This window comes from Ochlerotatus camptorhynchus, unplaced genomic scaffold, assembly GCF_037179485.1.
Source record: "Ochlerotatus camptorhynchus isolate MF236.1 unplaced genomic scaffold, CSIRO-AGI_Acam_v1.1 ptg000077l, whole genome shotgun sequence".
NCBI lineage: Eukaryota > Metazoa > Arthropoda > Insecta > Diptera > Culicidae > Ochlerotatus > Ochlerotatus camptorhynchus.
In genome coordinates this window covers 10,687,970-10,711,719 of record NW_027040567.1, presented here as the reverse complement: position 1 = coordinate 10,711,719, position 23,750 = coordinate 10,687,970, and the positions used below count along the sequence as shown (strand labels likewise).

At 40.6% G+C, this 23,750-nt stretch overlaps 2 protein-coding genes across 2 annotated transcripts; one reads left to right on the top strand and one right to left on the bottom strand.

Annotated features, from left to right (window-relative positions):
- Positions 1–285: 285 nt before the first annotated feature.
- Nup75 (nuclear pore complex protein Nup75) lies at positions 286–14,121 on the bottom strand. The gene is made up of 4 exons (XM_065217519.1): positions 14,018–14,121; positions 13,142–13,960; positions 12,184–13,073; positions 286–858 (listed from the first exon to the last, which is right to left on the bottom strand). Exons 1-4 carry the CDS (start codon positions 14,045–14,047, stop codon positions 534–536), a joined length of 2,064 nt encoding a protein of 687 aa, XP_065073591.1. The 5' UTR covers positions 14,048–14,121; the 3' UTR covers positions 286–533.
- Positions 14,122–18,791: 4,670 nt separating this feature from the next.
- Positions 18,792–19,589, top strand: MrgBP (MRG/MORF4L binding protein). Its single transcript, XM_065217416.1, has 2 exons — positions 18,792–19,228; positions 19,292–19,589. The coding sequence occupies exons 1-2, from the start codon at positions 18,844–18,846 to the stop codon at positions 19,495–19,497; spliced, it is 591 nt and encodes a 196-aa protein (XP_065073488.1). The 5' UTR covers positions 18,792–18,843; the 3' UTR covers positions 19,498–19,589.
- The last annotated feature ends 4,161 nt before the right edge of the window (positions 19,590–23,750 follow it).

Genomic DNA, 23,750 nt, shown 5'->3' with positions numbered 1-23,750 from the left:
TTGTACATTTTCTTTTTGAGGAAACACGATTAGGGAGAATTGAAACCGAAGAACAATACGCGAGCGAAACTAATCATACACACCCAACCCACACATAAAAGTACATTATGAATAGAAACAATCGCGCTCGGACTCCGTCTAGCAACCAAGAACGGTTCACCGGTGGGGACGAGAAAACGAAAACTATATACCTAACTAATATTGAACATAGTGAAGCAGACAAGAAACAACAACATCGTAAACAATACAGTGGATGATTTTTCTTTTTCTTTTTCGTTTGTCCAACAACAACAACGTTTTTAGACAGCTAAGGAAGTGTAATTTTAATACTGTAAATCAAGCAACATAATAAGAAAGTTCACAGCAAAAAAAACAACCAACAACAATGTGTAATTTAAATTATTTCGAGAAAAAAAAAATAGAGTTAAATTATTCATAACCCGCGCTTGTTTCAATTGGATTTTCTCCGAAAGTGACCCAAACCAAGCCTGACACGTTTATGCTAAGGACCTTTATTTACTCTATTCAATTATTCAATCAGCAACCGTATTCTCAATGATGAAAGCCCGCGCGAGGTTTCGAGCACAGGCCAACCGAAGCATTTTGACCAAATCGTCGGTGCAGTTGTTCAACAGGTTAGACGAGAACTTCGGCAGCAGGGCTTGGTTGTCGATGTCGGCGTCCGGGTCACCGGACTGGGGCTTCTTACAGCTCTTCAGTTGTTCTTTCCTTTTCTCCATCATTGGAACCAGGTCCCACTCGAGGTGATGCAGGATGGTGTAGGTTTCCTTGGTCGGGATGACGGGTTCCTTGTGCTCCAGCAGCGGGATGGTGTCGGCCAGCAGAGATGGCCAGAAGCTGGAAGAAAATTGGAGGGGATTTTGATTGGTGCATCCTTTTCAATAGAATGACTGTTAATGTTACACTGAAGATTAGGCAGAGGACTTAAATAAATAAATAACAATAATAGACTATATAGGGGAAATGACGGCTTCGGCATGACAGACTATTTTCGGCAACACAAATTGAAACACTATTTTCACTGGATTTTCTTACGAAAACACTTCGCTGAATGCATGCAAACGATTCTTTATGCTTTCAGCTTCAATTTGACTATATTTTTACCACTCAGAAAAAGAAATCTAGCAAGGTTTTCTTGAAATGCAACACACGCACTACAAATTGTAGCTGATTTCGAGTTGCCGATAATAGAACAGCAGATTTACATGCAGTTCAAATGGAACGGTTGCCGAAGAAAAACTGGTTGCCGACAATACTCGCTCTCACTAGAGAAGATTGGAGCTTTGTAAAAGCGTTTCAAAACAGTTTTTGACAATTCTTTCGACTGAAATTGTTAGAGCAGCTGGCAGCAAAAGATTGTAAACAAACCAATACTGCATATGTGTGCGTTTCTTAGAGAAAAAGGCTATAGAAAGAAGGTCGCTGCTTAGGTTGCCGTCCCCTAGCAGTTCCACGCCAAAATTTAATTTAATGACGAATCGATCCGATTTAACCAAAAGTTGCAGTTGGTGTTTGTCGTCCAAGGTGTCCAATAGTTCAAAAGTTTGCATTTTTCATAATTGTAACCCTCTGAAAGCAAAATTGACTGGTTTTATGTGTCATGCACAAGGGGTAACTCATTCTGCCACCTTGTGTTCAACACTGCAAAAACACAGTTCGCCACAATCCAAACACACTTCCACCAACATTTTCGATTAATTCTGGCACCACTTCCATGACTGTTTACATTCGATTTTTATGTTTATAAACAGTAGTTTAACGTATAGTCGCTATATTCATAGTCTGGCGGATAGAATCTCGGGAACCAATTTAGCTGTCAAATAGCGGAACCAATGAAGCAAATCACGACCAACAACAGAAAAGAGCACATCAACTATTGCGAACACAATTTCGAAAACCGTTTTCTCGTGACTCAAAGCTCACAAACTAACACAATATTTAGGTTGTGGAAAGTTTTCCCCTATCAGATGCTGCTGGTAATTTACCTTCGATTGGGCGAGGAAAGAATAATCAACGTTTTGTTTATAAAATTTAATGGTACCTTTTCAATTGTTGGTCTACAATATATTGAATTGTTTCCGCTTTTTGATAGATCGAAATTTTATCTGCCAGACTATGAATATAGCGACTATAGTTTAGCGTCTACGACAAATTTAAAATTTAATGATTTTCCAATAAGAGTAAAGAGTAACACAATTATGTGTTACTCTTTACTCTTATTGGAAAATCATAGAAGCAACTGATATGCGTAAATCATTATGGATTGTTCCTTACCTTTTCACTTTAGTGAAAAAGCCTAAAAGGCTCTGTGCATGAAAATTTTATTTTTAATAATTTACAATATAATTATAAAACCAGCGGACTGAATTATTTTACACCAGCAGAACCTTGAATATACACTGCAAATAAAATTCACGTAATATTCACCTGAAAAGGTGCGTAAATATTTTCCATCGTACTTATCAGGTGAATATTACGTGTTTTGGGAATGAAATGTTGTTTCAAGTGATTCATATGAAAATCAAGTGATTTTCACGTAAATTTTATCGGACGTTCCGATGATCGTCAAATTAGCTTCACTTAAAAGTTACGTGAATTGTTTATTAATCGTCACTGGATTTTGTAGTAATATTTATGTGAATTTGTGGTATGTTTCATGTGTTATGTCATCCGGATTTTTTTTTAATAAAATTTAACTTATTTGTTGAATTTTTACTTTATTATAATCTCATAAAATTGTTCTTTTTAGTAACTATCGTGAGTATCAAACCTATTCTTAAATCTATACCCAGTGCAACAGGTTGTTGTTAAGTTGATCGTTCTGCATTTGTTTGCTCCTCAATGCTCTATAATAATTGCTGCTTCTGAATAAAGTTAAAGTTGGTTATTGGTTTATTTAAAACATTAAGTTTGATCCTTACATTTATTTTCCTCCATTAACTGATGACTTCGAAAAGGACATCATGTCTCCAATAGACGTCTTTTTGTTGTAAGCACTCCTGTAGTTCGGCGATTAAGCTTGTGAGGACTGCTCAATCCGATTTTACGCTCTTCAATTTATTTTGGGTATTGAAAATCAGGATTCATATATTGATATTAATCAAACTTACGCTCACAAACATTAAAAATCCCCAATCTCCTAGTAACAAAAATCACATATTTTCAACCGGCGCCATTTTGAACTAACAAATACGCAAAAACAGTTTTCACATCACGAGGTCACTTAAAATTTACGTGAACTTCACTTAACATTTATCTGTATAACACTTGAACTCCATCAGTGAATCTAGTGGAATTCATTACCATGCCATTGATATTTATGTGCAGCATGTAATTCTTATTGGATTTCTATTTTTGAAAGGTTACCTGATTTTTCAGGTGAAATTTACGTCTCGTTAGTTCAGTGTAACAAAACCCGTCCATCTGCGTCCGTCCATATGCCTTGATTTTTTCTCGAAATGGAAGAGGTATATAAGCTTCGATTCAGGTGATATCTGTAATGTGTAGACCTGCGGAAAAGGACACGAAGTTTACTACGGCCGAAAATGTGGATGGTGCATTCAGTAAAGGGCGAACACGAAATTATTGCGACACATTCAACAGGGCCTAACTTTTTTACCATTGGGTAAAAATCAACCAAATTTTGCACACTTTCTCATTGATGTGTATTGTGTACATGCTGTCAAACTCGAAGTCGTGTTTTTCGATTCAACGAAAATGGAGGTGAACCAACGCGAGTTGAGAGAACAAATTCTTTCCAAACACCTGGAATTTCCTGACCTGTCGCACCGGCAGCTGGGAAAAATGTTGAACATTCACCATTCAACCGTCTCCAGAGTGTTGAAGCGGTTCCAGGAGCGGTTGACGTTGGACCACGGCAAAGGAGCTAGAAGAAAACCGGGACCGGAGAACAAAAAGACGGAGGGGAAGGTGAAGCGGAAGCAAATCCCAACGTCTCAAGCCGTGATTTGGCTAAAAAGATCGGCATGTCGCGTCCAGAATGCAAAGAAGAGAGCTGGACTACATACATACAAGGTACAGAACTTCCCAAACCGCGATGAGCGGCAACAATCGACGGCTAAAACTCGGGCACGGAAGCTCTACGAGAAGATGCTGACAAAATATGGCTGCTGTGTGATGGACGACGAAACGTATATAAAAGCCGATTTTAAGCAAATTCCGGGGTTGAAGTTTTTCACCGGCAGAAGCAAGTTCGATGTGGACGACAAATTTAAGAAGAAGAAAATGTCGAAGTTCGCCTCCAAATATCTCATTTGGCAGGCCATCTGCTCTTGCGGACTGAGGAGTGAGCCTTTCGTGACAAAAGGCACAGTAAATGGCGAGATCTACAAATCTGAGTGCCTCGAGAAGCGCCTTTTGCCGTTCTTGCAGCAGCACGACGAAGCTCCGCTATTTTGGCCAGATTTGGCATCATGTCACTATTCTAAAAGTGTCCTGGAGTGGTATGAGGCCAATTCTGTCCATTTTGTTCCAAAGGACATGAATCCGCCAAACTGTCCGGAGCTGCGCCCGGTGGAGCAGTACTGGGCAATAATACCGGTACCGGATGACACTGTAAAGACTTTGATGGAGGGCATCAAGCGAAAATGCCATCGATTAACTGTTCTTTTGATTTTTGAAGTAAATATATGTATAAAACTACCCTAAAATTTTGGTTTGATTCTAAACATTATAAGAAAATTGGCATGACATTTTCGGTGTCGCAATAATTTCGTGTTCGCCCTTTAGAGAAGAAGCCGCGGAGTTCCTTGCACCTTCCGCCTACAACTAAATGGAACATTTCTTAATATCAGAAAATCATACGTCCTCTGGTTGCTGTCAGCGGGTTGACTCAAACGATCTAGTGATCGGCTACAGTCAGTATCTTATGGGAATTTTCGGTGCAGTGAAAGGATAATAAAAAGTCCCCCATGTATCACGTACAGTCTGACGTTTTCTATTGAACTTTACCATAAGAGTAAAGAGTTACAGAGTGGAAAACGACGCACGACACCGCTTCACGTAAAGGTTAATGGTTCCACGGTTTCCGATCCGGAAACGGTAGCTGATGAACTCGGTACCTACTTCGCCGAGCTCGCAACCATTTACAAGTATGACAACAAGTTCAAGCAGAAAACCAAGCAATCGACCGCATCCATCGCAGACTTCATAGTACCCCCCGACACCGCCAGTACCGGTATAAATCAAGCTTTGTCTTGGCAGGAACTCCGCATGCCCTTCGTTACAGCAACGGGAAGTCGGCGGGAAGGCTACCGGTACCAGGACAGCTTCGGATGCTAGACCTTTTCAGCAAGCTATGGCTCACTAACGGGTACCCAGCAGTATGGAAGGAAAGCTTGGTAGTTCCCATCCCGAAAGCCGGGGTAGCCACCCGTGAAGTCAGCAAGTTCCGTCCAATAGCGCTAACATGATGTATGGCCAAAGTCCTAGATCGTATGGTCAATCGAAGACTGAAGCAACACCTCGAAGCTGGAAATTTCTTTGATGACCGACAGCACGCTTTCCGACAAGGTTTTGGAACATCACCCTATTTCACAACCCTAGGGGAAGTTCTCAAGAACGCCTACGACAGTGGTCTGCACACTGAGATGGTATCGCTCGACATATCGAAGGCCTTCAACAGAACGTGGACGCCCCTCGGCCTTAAGCAACTAATCGACTGGGGTCTTAACGGACCCATCGTTCACTTCATCCAGAACTTCTTGTCCAACCGCTCATTCCGAGTCGCAGTCGGCAACACCAATTCCCGGCTTTTCCCCGAGGAAACGGGTGTCCCACAAGGATCGGTTATCGCCGTTACCCTGTTCCTCGTGGCGATGAACGGAGTCTTCCGTCAACTACCGAAGAACATATTTCCGGAGTGATTTGAGATTTGGGCGTGATTGCTTTTGTAAACAAACACGTCGATTACTGATTTCTCTTGAATAAAAGCTCAATCTCAAAAACAAACTATACCAAATGATAGAGGAATCATTCGTCTACCTCATAGTGTTATAACTTTTCGAGATTGAGCTTTTATTCGCGAGAAATCGGTGATTAACGACACAGAATTAGCGGACCACCGATCAAAATCGACGACCAGTCCATACCGCTGCAGAAGACCGTCCGAGTTCTGGGAGTTCTCGTTGGCCTCAACTTTGAACAGCATTTCAGTGCAGTCAAGAAAAATTGCCGACAGAATAGATCGAGCAACCGCAGCATCCGTTTTCACGTGGCGAGTCGACAGTCGCCTTCTATACGGGTTAGAGATGACCTGCATCGCAACGGATAAGCTTTTAGCTACGTTAGCACCAGTCTACAACACCTACGTTCGGATTGTCTCTGGCCTGTTGCCATCCACGCCCGCTGATGCCGCATGCATCGACGCAGGCATCCTGCCTTTCCGCTTCCGTATAACCGCAGCTATTGCAACCTAAGCCGCTGCTTTCATCTCGAAGACATCCGGAAATCAAGGGATCCTCCTCCTCGACGAGGGGAACAGACTTCTTCACACGGCTGCCAACGAAGATCTCCCCCCAGTGGCCAGGGTCCACTGACATGGAGACAAATGCTGGCAAACACCATTACCGAAAATCGAAAGCCAGGTTAAGGATAGGTTCAAAGCCGGAGACAATTCCGTGGCCATGAAAAGGACTGTAGCTGAAATGTTAGGTAAAAAATACCTCACGCACACTCACCGATACACGGACCGATCTCGCTCTCGGGCCGAGACACCAACCAGCTGCAGCTTACCGCCGCAATGTTCTGTCTTCTCTGCTGAAGCTGCTGCCATCTTCATCGCTGCTACAACGCTCTCCAACCAACCGATCCTGGTCCTCACGGATTCGCACAGCGTCATACAAGCCCTGACATCCGAGACCCCGGCTCATCCCTGGGTACAGGCGATGATGAAGTCCGCGCCACCTAACACGGTATTCTGCTGGGTTCCGGGGCACTGCGGAATACCAGGCAACTATGAAACTGACTTTCTGGCTGGGGCAGGACCATCTGCCCCCCGCTATACTAACGAAGTACCGTTACACGATGTCAAGTGCTGGATCGTGAGCCAAGTACGGGAAGCTTGGGACGCAGTGTGGGCTCAAAACCGCTCCCCCTTCATCAGACGGATCAAAGGGACGACGAGGAAATGGACAGAACAGTCGAACCAGCGGGATCAGAAGATAGCGTCGCGTTTGAGAACCGGTCACATCAAGATCTTGCACAATTTCGGTGGAACGCCGTTCCACAGGACTTGCGTCGGTTGTAGAACTCCAGCCTCAATCGAGCACATTCTATGCGTATGCCCTCAGTATCAGAACCTGCGGGAATTCCACGGCAACAGTAATGCGTTTTTTAAAGGATGCTGCATTGTATTTTAAAGTTTAGTCTTTTTTAATTCCTTTCGGCTGTTGGGACGTCTCTGCCTGGTGGGGGCCCTCCCGGTTCCCACGGTGTGGAACGTTGTCTTATTCAGATTTTAATGTTGTGTCTTTAAAAGTTACCGTCAACGTCAATAAACAACTACGATCGCAGGGGGATCTGTCATTTTCAGCGTTGTGGAGGTCATGGTTGCCAGTAAACATTGTATGGTTACCGCTTGACGTTCTGACAGCTCGTTCGACACAGAAACACTATCTGACACCTAAAACACACAAGAAACACAATCAGCACAGTCACAAGGTGGCAGAGTGAGTTACCCCTTGGTCATGCGCAAACTTTACCTCCTCTTCTTGCATCTTACATACACAAATTATTTTAATATCTCATAGTTTCATAATTCCGAAGAACACAATTTTAGCTGTAATGAGCATTTGCAAGCTTGATTTCAATCAAGCAGAGTTTTTCCAAGTGAGATTCTGGTTTTATGTTAAACAATGTTTTCTACCAAGAATCATTTGCAGACTTCGAACTTACTTCAGTTCCACCGGAATCAAACACCTCAATGAACCTGGCAATGTATAGACCGGCAATCGGGTCAAACCGCCTGCATGCCGCATCGACAACGACTCTCGGGGTATGGTAGTTCGAAGTACATTTTCCCTCGCAAGGATATCCACAAAGCCACCTGGAGATCACCTGACCAACACACAGAAAACCAAATCGATCACGTTCTAATCGACGGGAAATTCTTCTCCGACATTATCTACGTCCGCACGTACCGCAGTGCGAACATAGATTCGGACCACTACCTAGTTGCAGTATGCATGCGCTCAAAACTCTCGACGGTGCATAACACCCGTCGACGTCGAACGCCGTGACTCAATATTGAGCAATTACGGGACGCCGGAGTTGCCCAGGACTACGCGCAGCAGCTGGAAACTACCCACGGAAGAGCAGCTTCTCTTGAAGATGGCTGGAGCGACATCCGTTCCGCCATAGGTAGTACTGCTGCAGCGGCACTAGGTACTGCAATCCCGGACCGAAGAAATGACTGGTTTGACGGCGAATGCAAACTGTTAGTAGAGGTGATGAATGCAGCACGGGCGAGAATACTGCAACACCGAGATTGAATGTGGTGCGATACAGACAAAACTCGGTATTCCGAAGGAAGAAGTGTCAGCAGGAAGACCAAGATCGCGAGGCGATGGAAAATCTGTACCGCGTAAACGACACACGACAAGTTCTACGAGAAGCTAAATAGTTCGCGCAAAGGCTACGTGCCGCAGGCCGATATGTGCAAGGACTTGGGACGGTAACCTTCTCACGAACGAGTGTGAGGTGATTGAGAGGTGGAAGCAGTACTATGACGAGCACCTCAACGGTGAAGCAGCAGAAAACGAAGGTGGCACGGCAACAGACCTTGGAGCACGCGCAGAAGACGACAGGCTACCGGCCTCTGATCTTCAAGAAGTTGAGGAGGAGAGCGGTCGGCTGAAGAACAACAAAGCAACTGGTGTAGATCAACTACCAAGTGAGCTATTAAAATACGGTGGTGAAGCGCTGGCTAGAGCGCTACACTGGGTAATTGCCAAGACTTGGGAGGAGGTGATATTACCGGAGGAGTGGATGGAAGGTGTCGTATGCCCAATCTACAAAAAGAGCGACAAGTTGGATTGCTGCAACTACCGCGCGATCACACTGCTGAGCGCCGCCTACAAGGTACTCTCCCAAATTCTATGCCGCCGCCTGCCACCATTTGCAAGAGAGTTCGTGGGGCAATACCAGGCGGAATTCATGGGTACCCGCGCTACCACGGACCAAATTTTCGCGATTCGGCAGGTTCTGCAGAAATGCCGCGACGTGCCCACACATCATTTGTTCATCGATTTCAAATCGGCATACGACACAATCGATCGAGATCAGTTATGGCAGATTATGCACTGGTGTGGATTTCCGGATAAACTGACGCGATTGGTCAAGGCGACGATGGATCGAGTGATGTGCGTTGTCCGAGTATCGGGGACACTCTCGAGTCCCTTTGAATCTCGAAGGGGGTTACGGCAATGTGATGGACTCTCGTGTCTGCTATTCAACATCGCGTTAGAAGGTGTGATCAGAAGAGCTGGGATAGGCACGAGTAGCACGATCTTCAGGAAGTCCATCCAGCTTCTTGGCTTCGCCGATGACATTGACATCATGGCACGAAACTTTGAAACGATGGCGGAAACGTACATCAGACTGAAGGCTGAAGCTAGACGGATTGGACTTGCCATCAACGCATCAAAGACAAATACATGAAAGGAAGAGGTCCTAGGGAAGACAATGTTAGCCTCCCACCCCGAGTTCAGATTGACGGTGACGAAATCGAGGTGGTCGATGAGTTCGTGTATTTGGGCTCACTGGTGACCGCCGAAAATGATGCCAGCAGAGACATTCAAAGACGCATTATGGCAGGGAATCGTGCCTACTTTGGACTCCGGAGGACGCTCCAGTCGAATAAAATTCGCCGCTGCACGAAGTTGACTGTCTACAAGACGCTGATTAGACCGGTGGTCCTCTACGGCCACGAGACCTGGACTATGCTCATGTAGGACCAACGCGCCCTTGGTGTTTTCGAACGAGGAGGACAACAATGCCTTAGCCTGATTGGTAAGGTAAGTATGTTCGGAATAACTTCGGAACCACTGAATCGCTTTAGAAAGTACAGAATCACTTCCAAAAGTACTGAATTACTCCAGAAAAGTTTGGAATCACTCCGGAAAGTACTGAATCAGTCCACAAAGTTTGTAATCACTTCGGCAAGAACTGAATCACTTCGAAACGAATTGAATCACTTAGGAATGCACTGAATCACTTCAGAAATGTTCGGATTTATTTCGGAAGATCGGAATCGCTTCAGAAAAAGTAGCAATCATTTCGGGAAGCACTGAATAGGTAATTTCACAAAGTACTGAATATTTTCTGAAAGTATAGAATCGCTTCAGAAAAATTCGGAATCACTTCAAAAAGTACTGAATCACTTTAGATAAGTTTGGAATCACTGCAGAAGTACTAAATCATTCCACAAAGTTTGTAATCATTTCACCTTCGGAAGTACTGTATCGCTTCAGAAAAGTTCATAATCTCTTCGGAAAGTTTCAGTCTGAATCATTTCACAAAGTACTGAATCACTTCAGGAAATTTCAGAATCACTTAAGAAAGTAAGGAATCACTTCAGAAACGTTTGGAATAACTCCGGAAAGTACTGAATCATTCGAGAAGTTTTGTAATCCCTTCAAAAAGTACTAAATCACTTCGAAGAGAACTGAATCACTTGAGAAAAGTTTGAAATCGCTCCAGAAAGTACTGAATCACTACAGAAAAGCTCGGAAACTTTTGAATTGATTCAGAATAGAACTTTTAGAAATTATTTCGAATTTTTATAAAGTGATTCAGTGTTTTCCGTAGTGAATTTCTGAAAGTAGTGAAAGTAGTTAATTTCTGAAGTGACTCCGAATATTTCTAAAGTGATCTAGTACTTTCCTACGAGATTTGGAACAGTTGAGTCCCAAAAATAAATGAATTGAAAAAAGTCATAAAACATCCTTGACCAGGCGATAATACACAGCAAAAAAGTTGTTGAATATTACATCGAAACTGCTGCAACCAGGTGTAATATCACATTGTACGATGTACATCGATTTTGCGAACAAAATTACATCCATTCTCGCGTCACCTTTCAAATAGACCAATCTACATTGATCGATTCTCTTCAACTCAACGACTCTCTCTTTTGTTAATAACTTAGCTGAATTCATATTTCGGGCAAATTTGTCTACATAGTCTGTTAAAAGAAAGTATTATCAAGCGTATAGGACGATAAGATCAGCTGAACATACTTTTGGAGCCGAGTTATTAACGAAAGAGAGTCGTTGAAAAGAATCGATCAATGTAGATTGGTCTATTTGAAAGGAGACGCGAGCATTGATGTAATATTGTATCTGCTTTTTGCTATTACATCATTATTTCATACATCAGCATGAATTACGTTGATCGATATTACTTTTTTTTTTGCTGTGTAGGGCATATCATTGTACATGATCCTCACTACCGAAGACATGCAAAAAGTTTTAGTCAAATCGAAGAAGATTGAGTTGGGTCATTTGTTCATCTGCCACAGAATTGCTTTGATTAACAAAGATAAAAACCAAAAATGGTGCACTAATGTAATGCATCCCTGGTTAACATAAGACTTTCGCATATTTTACAAACAAAAATAATCAAATAATCTACAGCGATCTTTCTGCTCAAACCAGTGCTGAGATTTGTCATTGTCATTGACAGACTTTTACGCGATATTGACAAAATTGTTTTTCACATAGTCAATGATAGACTTGATCCTCAAAAAAATCTTTTTCAAAATCTCATTCATTTTTTCGTCAATGACAAAGATTCACCTGGTAACAGAAAGGGTAATTTCTTGCATTCTGAGACACATTATTGTTATCCAAGCTGTTCAGGCCGTAGATGGTTGTTCACTTAAATGGCTCCATGTAATTGTTTTCCTCAAGCCATTTAATTTCATTTTAAATTTAGCTAATAAAAAAATCAGCACATGTTCGTCACTGACAATTGACATGGTTTGCCTTGACGATGACTGTTAGCTCAAACGAGTGACCAAAGCAGAATTTTGAGTATCACCGTGTATTGTCGAAATTGTGCAGCACTGGCTCAAACCGCATTGTTAACGTTTGCGAGCTATAAAATATCACTGTCGAATTATCAAAGTTAAATAACACTTACTAGCTCGGTGTGATCTTCGAATCCAGCAGATTAACCAGCAACTCCGCTGCTTGAGCCATCGATCGCTCCAGGAAGAACTGGCGGAAGTCGTAGTACTTGACCAGGAAGATCAATCTCGGCGAGCAGAACATCTTCGCTCCAATGTTGGCAATCACATCCTCACACATGATCTCGCCGTGGTTACAATAGTGTTCCAAGAAGATGTTCGCCACTGCCGTCACATAAAAGCTATCTCTGGAACGGATGGCCCACTCAAGGGCATTACCGTATTGTTTGTTGGTCAGGTTACGCTTCACCAGCACTTTGCAAATTTCGCTCTCCACGCCGGCAAAATCATTCTTCTTTGCGACGTTGATTAGCTTCATTGCCTGTTTCTCGTTTTTGATAGGAATTCTACCTAATAGGGCTTCGCGTGCTCCCAGGCCTTCGGTGCTGGAGAATTCTAGGTAGTCCAAACCGGCTTCCCAGAGTGAAGAGTTCCGCGACATGAGCAAGCAACCGAAATCGTACAGTAACGATTCGCGGAACATCTTCTCCGCATCCTCCTCTTCAACGTGACCACCGGTGGACAGCGTGAGTTGACCGCAGTGATACAGCAAATCCACCAAATGGGTAACGAACCATTTGTTGTCACAAATGTTCTGAATGTTGTGCAGCACTTGAGGAAGATTGTTCTCCATGACTGAGAGAATAATTTTATCCAAGTATTTGTACGATGGATTCGCCCCACCGGTACTAATCCACTGCGAGAGCCAATTGTTGGCGAAGGTACCCAGCTCGTAGTACTTGCAGGTCGATTCAGTATATAATAAGTAGCCGGGGAAGTACTCGTACCAACAGGATGCACTGTTGCACTGTTCAGTCCACGTTTTACGATCACCGATCACGAACTAAAACAGAACAAAATTCGCATTAATGCAATCCTACCTACATCTCGAAAAAACAAAATATTCCCTACCTTGATTATCTCCTCCAGCTCTGGTTCCACGGCCAAAATGCCAGCATCAACCTTGGACCGGGCGTTCGCCGACCAATATTGCCATTGCGATTTGAACTTTTGAATCGACAGCCCTCCGTACACGCTATAAACCGGCATAGTTTGGAGAATCTGCTCGGCCACCTCGAAGCACACATTCTCCGAGTTGGTGTGCAACTTTAGCAGTGCTCTAGCCACATTTATTTGCCCTTGAATGATCAACCCTTTCACCACTGGCCAGTAGTCATCGCTGGAATCAACTTCCCGTCCCTGTTGCAACAGTTCCGTCGCCAGTCGCTCTGCCGTTGGAAAGTGGAACCGCACCCAATCGAGTAAATTCGGAACCACCGCATTGGCCGAACTGGCATCGATAATCAAAATTTCCACCAGATGCCAAATGGATTCCACCGAGTAGAAGATGGTCACATAGTTCCGGTATTGTTCCACATCACGCAACTCGTTGCTGGCAATCAAATCTTGCAGCTTCTCCAGGCAAGCCCGGATCGCACTGCGATAGCTTCGGGAAATTTTCAAATAATCAATGGCAGCAGCAGGGGAACTGTTTCGAACTATCTGGAGGTTCAAGAAAACGTTGCTACATTCCGTAACCAAACTACGCAGGATCGGTTCATCCAGTATGAAGTTCGTAGTCAAATGGTACACATTGACGGGGGAATTGTTGGGAGGACGCCTGTCGACAGATTGCAGCAGCTGATTACTGTAGGCGGTGACGGAAATTTTATCCTCCGTGAACCAAGCTGCCGTAATGCCATGTCGCTTGCCGAAATCACAGGGAATCGTCTATAAGATGATACTTTTAAAATAAACATGGCAGTAAACGACAGTAAATGTACTTACAAATGTTGGACAGCTTTCCTTTAATGCCATCTTGCGTAGAAAATAGTTAAATTTACACAAAATTTGTTATTTTATTAGTGGATACAACAGCTACTAACAGTAGAAGAGCGGCGATCGTTGCGCGTTGTTGACATGAGGTTATGTTTACATTGAAAATGTCAAACATGAATAGAACCTTGGGGACACTTCCCGGGAATTCCATCTTTTTGAAAATCCGGAATAAATCGATATTGTACTATTTAATATGAGCAGACTATTTTTTATCACTAAAAAAACATCGATTTTCGGTGTAAAAGGTCGTCTCAGAACTGTTCGACAGTAAGATTAATTTCCAATTAGTTTTTCTCGCTTTTTTCACGGAATTATTCTAGTCGAAATTCTAGTACTACGCAATGTTTGTTTTGATTCGCTATGAAAGTTTGACAGATAAAATGAGGGGTTATTGGTTTTTCCTATGTTTCGAGGGGTGAATCGATTAGCTTGGGACCGAAGAGAGTACCAGAGCTGAGCCAAAAAGTTGAGCACGTTATTTCGGGACCTTCTAGTCTTAGAGTTACCTCTATGCTAATACCATAGAGGTAACTCTAAGACCGCTGGGTCCCGAAGAAAATCATTATTATTTTTGGCTCACTCAGTACCAGAACAACGGTCCCAAGCAGTCCCAAGCTATTTCACTCACCCCTGCATGTTCTGCATGAATCCACACACCCCTGATGTTATCTGTCAAACTTTCATAGCGAATCAAAACAAACATAGTGTAGTAATAGAATTTCAACTAGAATAGGGTACGTTAATCGTTTGCTTGGGACCAATAGGCTACTAAAGTGGTGAGCCAATTTAAAATCGTTAGTTTCGTATTGATTGTTGCTAATACCTTGTTCAGACTACAGAGTTATAACAACAATCAATACGAAACTATCGATTTTAAATTGGCTCACTACTTGACTAGCCTATTGGTCCCAAGCAAACGATTAACGTACCCCATTCTAGTCAAAATTCCAGTACTACACAATGTTTGTTTTGATGATTCGCTATGAAAGTTTGACAGATAAAATGAGGGGTTAGTGGATTTTCCTATGTTTCGAGGGGTGAATAGATTAGCTTGGGACCGAAGAGAGTACCAGAGCTGAGCCAAAAAGTTGAGCACGTTATTTCGGGACCTTCTAGCATAGAGGTAACTCTAAGACTAGAAGGTCCTGAAATAACGTGCTCAACTTTTTGGCTCAGCTCTGGTACTCTCTTCGGTCCCAAGCTAATCGATTCACCCCTCGAAACATAGGAAAAACCAATAACCCCTCATTTTATCTGTCAAACTTTCATAGCGAATCCAAACAAACATTGTGTAGTACTAGAATTTCAACTAGAATGGGTTACGTTAATCGTTTGCTTGGGACCAATAGGCTAGTCAAGTAGTGAGCCAATTTAAAATCTTTAGTTTCTTATCTAGTTTCTTATTGATTGTTGCTTCTAATCTTAGAGTTACCTCTATGGTTTAAGCTAGAAAAATCTTGAATTTAATTCATAATTTTCGCAAAATTACTGGTAGAAGGTCGTCCAAAAGCTGCTCGAAAATATTTTTAATTTACCATATCATTCGAGCAGTTTAAATGACGTTTCATACCACTTAAAGACCAACAATTGAAATGGCCTCAACTCCATTTTGTAAACAAACCTTGTAAGGCCATTTTCTCGTAAACCGAAATCTACATTCGCGAACCGAAACCACAACCGGGTACAGGAGAATTCCCCCTACCTGTTCATTCTGTTGGTTTCCCTTGGCGGACTTCGGTTCGCGAGAAAATGGCCTTACAAGATTTGTTTACAAAATGGAGTTAAGGCCTTTTCAATTGTTGGTCTTGACTTAAACTTCGAAATAAACAAGATTTCGAATTTGTTTCTGGAACCAAGAGAAAAGTAGCCGAAAGTTGTGCTTTTCATATTAAAATATTAATTTTTTGGTCCAGGTGGAAGGTAGGAAGTTACGCTAAAACTACTTCACACGAGGCTTCACACTTAGAAAATAATACCAAACTCCGTTTAATTTGCTACCGAACGACTTCAGTTTCTAACGAGAAACCGAATAATTCATTTAAACACTAGCTTCAACGTATTTTTTCAAGCAATTTTTTTCGAGGTAAACCCGAATTTTGGTTACAATGGGATAAATTTTACATATTGAGGCCCTTATTACGGGTGTCACTTCACGATGAGTTCGAAGTGAAGTGACAACGGGGAAGTGATTCCCATTTGATTTGCCCGGGAATTATATCACCGTGAATGACAACTTGTCACTTCACTTCATTTTCATCATTTTTCAAATATGGTAAAGTAGCGATATTTACGAATCGATTATTCGCTAAACATTCTTAAACGTAAAATTTTAACCGAATCACTCGGTTTTCTAAGATGTTATGAAAAAATCAGAGAAATCGTCAGTGAGTTTTTTCGCGTGTGCAACATGATAAACATTCATTATTTTGTCACCAGAAAGTCTGGCGAAATTGAACAAGTCATGCGAACACTGAGAAAAAGTCAATGATTGTTTCTATGTGTTCCACACATAGATTTTTGCAATTAGATTTATGATATAGTTTCTATATGCCAGACACATAAATCTCACTTGCACATATCACCTCTATATGTGCTCACACATACTGTTTATATGACACATAATCTGTATGTGTTTTGTTCCATGATATCTAATTTTGTGTAGCCAAATGAATATGATGGTTAATATTTTATAGAAATTTTCAATTAGTTATGTGTGGATTTTTACTAGTGTAGGATTATAAGAAATAAGTAAGCCATGCATCTTAACAAAACTGGAATTTATTTCTAAAAACTCGAAGCAACTAATATTTGGAATGGAATTCAGGTGAATCAGTTTGTTAGACAGCGTTCGGTAATACCAAAGAAGAATACTAAGATAAAACTGTCAGAAGAAAAACTTTCTATTTTAGTGTCCTCGTTCATCCAAAAAATACCCCCCCGTATGCATGGTAATTTTGTGGATTTCTGCTCCCTCGGTAGAGATGAAATTTTGCGCTCTTTTTTTATCTAAACAATCACACCAAAATCAGAGATATCCCATTTTATATTTACTCGAATAACAACTAATCACAGGACTGACATCAAATGTTTCCACTATGGGATTTCACAAATTTGACAGTACCCTCTTAACTGGTCTATAAATTTATGGCCCATAACAAACTTGAACAACACATACGAACTTTGCGGCTGTATTGCATATTTTACAGCTGCCGCTTACATCGTATGTGTTTGTTTTGCGTTGGTTGTAAGTGTGTGAGTGAAAAATAGCAGACAACAGAAAAATGCTGGCTTAGCAGCCCCTTGCAACTAATCGATTATTTTTTGTTCGCTTTGCTGTCATTTTCCAACAAATAGGAGTGCAATACATGCATAGAGGTAACTGGTAACTGATAACTGTTGGTACATGTTTGAAAAGATGGGTGATGATCCTCTGGAAAAGTTAATGCTATAGAAATAAACACGAGTGGTCACCGGTTTGTAATACTTGAGTAAACCGATGTTTGGTTATTCCCTTTTTTATTTTTACAGTGTAAATGTAATGTTTTAATTTAAACTATATAAATAATTTTATAAGAAATATGATGATCGAGAAAAAGCTGCTAAAGGTTATTCCTGCTTGAATTTATTTTTTGTCACCCGAGTTTTAGCGGTAACTTTGACAGCTTGTGGGAAAAGAAAATTAAACGAAAGCTCGGTTGTTCCTACATGAACTGAACAGGCTACCGAGAATTCAGCAGATAAAAACTCAGTGGAAATTAAAACGAGTTCGGCATTATTTTCTAAGTCTAACTTTGAGGTCCATTAAGCATAAAACCAAATTCGATTGATCACTAGGTTAAATGAGTCATTGTACGAGCTTGCCTAATAAACAAATACCATAAATGAACGATAACTCAAATTCTAGGACTATTCCACAAATGGTTCGGATGAAACGTCCTTAAGTAGAATAACTAAATAAATTTTATTAGGGTTACCACTACATCGGAGATTTGCTCGTTGAGGGATAGTTCTCAGGCTAGTTAGTTAGGGTGCTTTTCAGTTGGGTGTTCAACTTTGGTGTTCAATTTGGGCAATTAAAAAGCATCTGAATGTTAGATTCTCATGTCAAAATAGATTTGACAATCAACCATGAATTCCTCCTAAGCATCCCTAAAAAAATACCATAAACGAATGATTACCCAAACGATTGAACTATTCCACAAATGGTTTGGATGATACCACAAACACGTCGTTAAGCAAAATAACCATTGCAATTTTATTAGGGACATGCGTTTTGAACTGCGCATTCAATGTAGTGAATGGAAATGTGATATTTGTTCGAAACATTTGAATGTAATTTGAAAATCCAGAACAAAACAAAAACACATATTAACCGCATCACTAGCCGCATCAGTATTACGCTTTTTCCCCTCAGTTTCAAGCAACTGGCTTCAATCCGAATTTTATTTGTGTTAAATCTTCTTCGTCGAATTTCGGCTGTATTTGAATATTTGGTAGAATTAAGAACGTCCAAAAACTGCTCGACTATATGATTATTGGCAACTTCTTTCATAATATTTGAACGGGCCCTAAAGTAATTTTGAACTGCACGAATAAAGTGACCGAATCCTTTCTAAAAATAGGCAACCTTGTGACGATGAGTCAACTACTATCACATGTTATCAATTAAAAAGTGACAGCTATTTATTTACGTCCTCATAGTTTTGGCTCGTGTTTGGTTCGTTCCACCTTGAAATTTTAAATTTTACGAAAATTCCCCAAATAATATCAACATAATGACCACAACGAAAGATAAACCCGAGGTTGAATACTCTGAGTGGTCACCGGAAGATGAAATTCAGCTGTTTTTCGCCATGGATGGTCTTCGACCGGTCGGTATCAACCGGCATTTCACAATCGCGTGCATTGTCGAACGACTTTCGAAGGCACTGAATCGGGACGTCAGCAGCGAATCTGTTTGGTCCTATCTGAAAACCATGTACAATCTGAAGGCATTGGACGAGCAGGAACAGCATTCCTATCCCACTGAGGAAAGTGATTTCAGTTTACCGGAGGCAGAGTTCTCCACCGTAATGAAACGGAAATCGATCGAAGAACCCATTATGGAAGATAGTAAAAAGGCGGACCAAACCAAAATTACGGAACCGATTACGAAGCCTAGCAAGTTTCCCCTTGACGGTCACCTAGAATTGATAATTGACCTTGAGCCTTTCTTCTTTGTAGCTAAAGAAAAAGAAACATCCGATAAGGAAAAATCGGTTGAAAAGGAAAAGGATACCAAATCAAGCAAAACGAAAATCGACAATCAGGACAGCACTCCAAAGCGACCCCAAAAGCGAACCCGAGGATCCATGTCGCTTGAGCCGAATGCTAGCAGTCCCGCCAGTACACCACCGAATGTACAAAGCAGCAAAAGGCGACGAATTTAGGGTTTACTGGATTGTCCGGATGATAAGGACAGTGATCGAAGCTCTGACTACAGCGTAAAATAGGTATTCGACATTGCAGTAAGTTTAGCATAATAATTAGTTTTAAAAGGAAGTTTTCAATAAAACAATAATACAGATGATGTATTATTATACATTTAATGCAACGATTCCTTATATTGTGAAACTTACCTGCTCTTTGGGATTCTCTTTTATCCTGATATTTGAATGGCTTGCTCCCGTCCTCGTGAAGGATTTCAAACTGAACAATGTAAAAGGTCCCATATATCCATTCTCTTCAACGGCTTGCTCTTTCATCTAGGTACCTAGAACATTTATTAACTTATTTGTTTGTCAATATCAACAGGTTCAATGTAACCCTAATGATGGGTTGATTTATAAAACCAGCATTGAGCCTGTTGATGTTGACAAACAAAAATATAACTGAATCAAGTAGATGGCCCACCTTACCCTATAACGAAGCTACAAAAAACCGTCGTGGGTGTCAGACAATAACACTTTTTCTATCGAACCAAAGCCACCATCGTCTCGTTAGCTGTCAGAAGTACTAGAAGTTTTTTTTTATAAACTTTATTATAGAGATTTTTAGCCGTAGGCTAGTTCATCTCTTATAGTACTAGAAGTGGGTGGGACAATTAGGACATGTCCTATGCATTAAAATGCCCGTTTAGGACAGTCAAGGCAATGTTATACTCACGTTTTTATATTTTTATAGAGAATTTAATCAAAAAATATCGAACAATTTAAATATTTTTATAAGTTTGTATTCATGGTTTCAGGTTAGCTCAGTTCAAATCTATTTTTTCACACCACATGAAAACCCTTCTGGAGTAACTCCGGAAGCTATGAGTGCATCACGATTTATTCAAAGAGTGGGAAGCATTACTTTTGTAAAATTATCTGCTTCTTTGAGCCAATTGTAAGAAATACTTCAGTCAAACACTTTTCATTCTGATGAAAGTTCTTAAATTACTGCAGTAACATTTTACTGTTCCCAGTAAAATCATGCTCTGTTGAAAGATCCTTTTCAGTAACGAAGCTCAGTAATATGGAATGCATAAGTAGGTACAATGAGCCATGATGTGTCAAACACAAAATTCACAACCTCTTCTTGTTGTAATTGTAATTATTCCGTGCATATTTTCCATACCTTCCGCTAAGTTAGCGTATCTACTACTAAATTATCTAAATTGTGAAAAGTTTGTTTGATCTGTGTTGAATAGCAGCACTTCAACGTACCTCCACTATATAAGTGCGTTTACACTAGTAGTTTTATATCAATATAATTTAATTTATCATTCTTTAAAGCAAAATGTTTTAATCTTTATTACTGCAAAACTTCTATTTGAAACAAGATGCCCTAAATTGGTCATAACATAATTGGCATATCGAGGGGCCTCATAACCTAGTTAGTAAAGGCACGGTATTACCAAGCCGGAGGCGGCGGGTTCGATTCCCGGTCCGGTCGAAGGAATCTCTCGGGTAATTTTCTCGACTTCCCTGGGCATAGAGTATCATTGTGCTTGCCACACAATATACAAATTCATGCATTGGTATTGGCATCGAAAGCTCTCAATTAATAAATGTGGAATTGCATTTAGAACACTAAGTTTAGAGCACACAATAAGCTAATATACACTACGCAATAAGCTTGAAATGCAAATAAGAAGAAGAAGAATAATTGGCATATCAACACACTTAGTTTTTTTCTACCGAGCTCGGCTGTGCAAATCTCGTCAAAAAAAGGTTTACTGAGATCTCAGCAAACATTTTATTTGTTTGCTGGGATTCAGCTAATCATTATCCGAGACTCAGTATGGCCATAACTGGTACACCTAACCCTATTACATTCTCTCAATATGATCATTTAACGTGTTATTTCTAGCCTATCTGAACTATTCAATAAACCAGGGCTGTCATCTGATCACTCAATGCGCGCAATGTTCTGATTTTCTTAAATATACAAAGTGAGAATCAAGCAAATACAAAGTTGGCTTGTTTTTCACCCTGCGCAAGTGTATAGCAGCGGAGAAGAGAAGACAGACACACACACCCAGAAATAACGAAAGCTCAATGTGTACCCATCGCTCCGCCGGCTCCGACGCAAAGAGCGCGACTCAGTGTAGAGTTGCAAATGGGAAACAGTCCCAAAATTGGAACTTATTTAGTAAGAAACTGACTTCGCACAAACCATTTGAAGTTTATATGGAAATTACTATGGGAATCCAACTTTTTTGTTCATATCCATCAATCAACTCACCGTATCACTCTGCGTAGAAAATGGTAAATGTGCTAGGAAATTTCCTCAGCTACAACATTGTTCTAGATTACTTTTCGATCAAATGTAAGGAACAAAAGTTATTAATGATTAAAGTCACTAATGTCTTATGATTATGCTCAATCAACTGCAGGCAACATTGTTGTTTCTGGCGTGTAGAATACACAGCAAAAAAATGTAATATCGATCAACGTAATTCAAGCTGATGTATGAAATTATGATGCAATAGCAAAGAGCAGATACAATATTATATCAATGGATGTAAATTTGTTCGCAAAATCGATGTACCAACAGATGTACATCGTACAATGTGATATTACACAACCGATGCACTATGGGCAAAAATGGGTCCAAAATTACCCAAAATTCAATATCTTAACAGCACGCTGAATTCCGGCCATGAAAAACAACTTTTCCGAAGGGAAATTGTCCGGGGAATCGATTGCACGTGGTCCTATAGAACGGAGAGCCTTACAGGTATGTGTTTTGGACCATTTTACCCCATTTCCCCTACTTTTTGGAGGAAATGTTTTTTTACAGCTCTATTTTTCGTAAAACAAGCACTTTATGCATGGTTTGAAAATACTATATCTTTAAACAACAGTTCATAAGATATTAGGAGAATACGGGGTACACTGTATAGGGGAGTAAGGGGTCAATGTGAAAATGCAATCAATGTTTTTTAATACAAAATCAATTCTTTTAAATATCATATTTTTTCTGAAATTTTTTTTAATTAGCTTTCATTTGGTATTTTGAGTACCGTCATCAGCCAAACACTTCAAGTTATAATTTTTTGAAAAAAAATCGAAAAAAAAATTTTGACCGCGCTAATATATAAATAGCAAAGATGAATACTAAGATGAAACTGTCGGAAGAAAAACTGTCTATTTTAGTGTCCTCTTTCACGGTCCCTTTTATCCAATGAATACCCCTCGTATTCCAGGTAATTTTGTGGTTTTGCTACCCCCTCGGCAGAGATGAAATTTTGCGCTCATTTTTATCAAAACAATCACACCAAAATCAGAGATGTCCCAGTTTTTAATTACTCGATTAACAACTAATCGATTATTTTTTTGTTCGCTGTGCTGCCATTTTTCCACCAATGAGAGTGCAGAACATGTTTGAAACGATCGGTGATAATCCTCTGGAGATGTTAAACCTTATATCGGCATGCTATAACCAATAACAAATATTTTACTTTTCGGTTCGTTAATCAATTAATCGATTATTCGAATGAAAATCGGCCATCACTAGATGAATGTGAAACGTCATTTAAAGATAAGGACCGTACATAAATAATGATACAATTTGAAAGGGACCGGGGCTAATCACAAATTACGTCCCCACGGTAACTGAAATAAACACGAGTGTTCACCGGTTGTAAATAGTCACCCTAATGACAAAATACAACATATGGGTCTAATATGTTGCGATAAGGAACAAAACTACCATTTTTTACAAAATTCTGAGAACCACTATATCGTTTTGCTGTATACAGACAAAAAAAGTGAAAACTCTTTTAAAACAGATAGCAGTAAATTAAAACTTATTTAACCCCAATTAACCTTAAAATTTCGAAAAAAGAAATCTTATTATTGCAGGCAACCTTTGGGGTCATTCAAACAACCGCATCGTTCAACATTTATATGAATTAAAATAAATTTAGCGAGGGTTCACTTTTACCCCTTACTCCCTTATAAAGTGTACCCCGTATTCCCCTAATATCTCATGAACTGTTGTTTAAAGACATAGTATTCTAAAACCATGCATAAAGAGCTTATGTTTTACGAAAAATAGAGCTGTGAAAAAACATTTCCTCCAAAAAGTAGGTGAAAATGGGGTAAAATGGTCCAAAACACATACTTACAAGGCTCTCCGGTCTATAAGACCACGTGCAATCGATTCCCCGGACGATTTCCCTTCGAAAAAGTCGTTTTATGGCCGGAATTTAGCG

What these genes read in the sequence shown, in the direction of transcription:
- Nup75 (XM_065217519.1), bottom strand. Translation starts at nt 14,047, where the DNA reads ATGGCATTAAAGGAAAGCTGTCCAACATTT. An exon ending in AGCTGGAGGAGATAATCAAG is followed by an intron (nt 13,074 to 13,141) that starts GTAGGGAATATT and finishes GTTCTGTTTTAG; the next exon opens with TTCGTGATCGGTGATCGTAA. An exon ending in TCGAAGATCACACCGAGCTA is followed by an intron (nt 859 to 12,183) that starts GTAAGTGTTATT and finishes ATTTTCTTCCAG; the next exon opens with CTTCTGGCCATCTCTGCTGG.
- MrgBP (XM_065217416.1), top strand. Translation starts at nt 18,844, where the DNA reads ATGACCACAACGAAAGATAAACCCGAGGTTGAATACTCTGAGTGGTCA. An exon ending in GGAACCGATTACGAAGCCTA is followed by an intron (nt 19,229 to 19,291) that starts GCAAGTTTCCCC and finishes TCTTCTTTGTAG; the next exon opens with CTAAAGAAAAAGAAACATCC.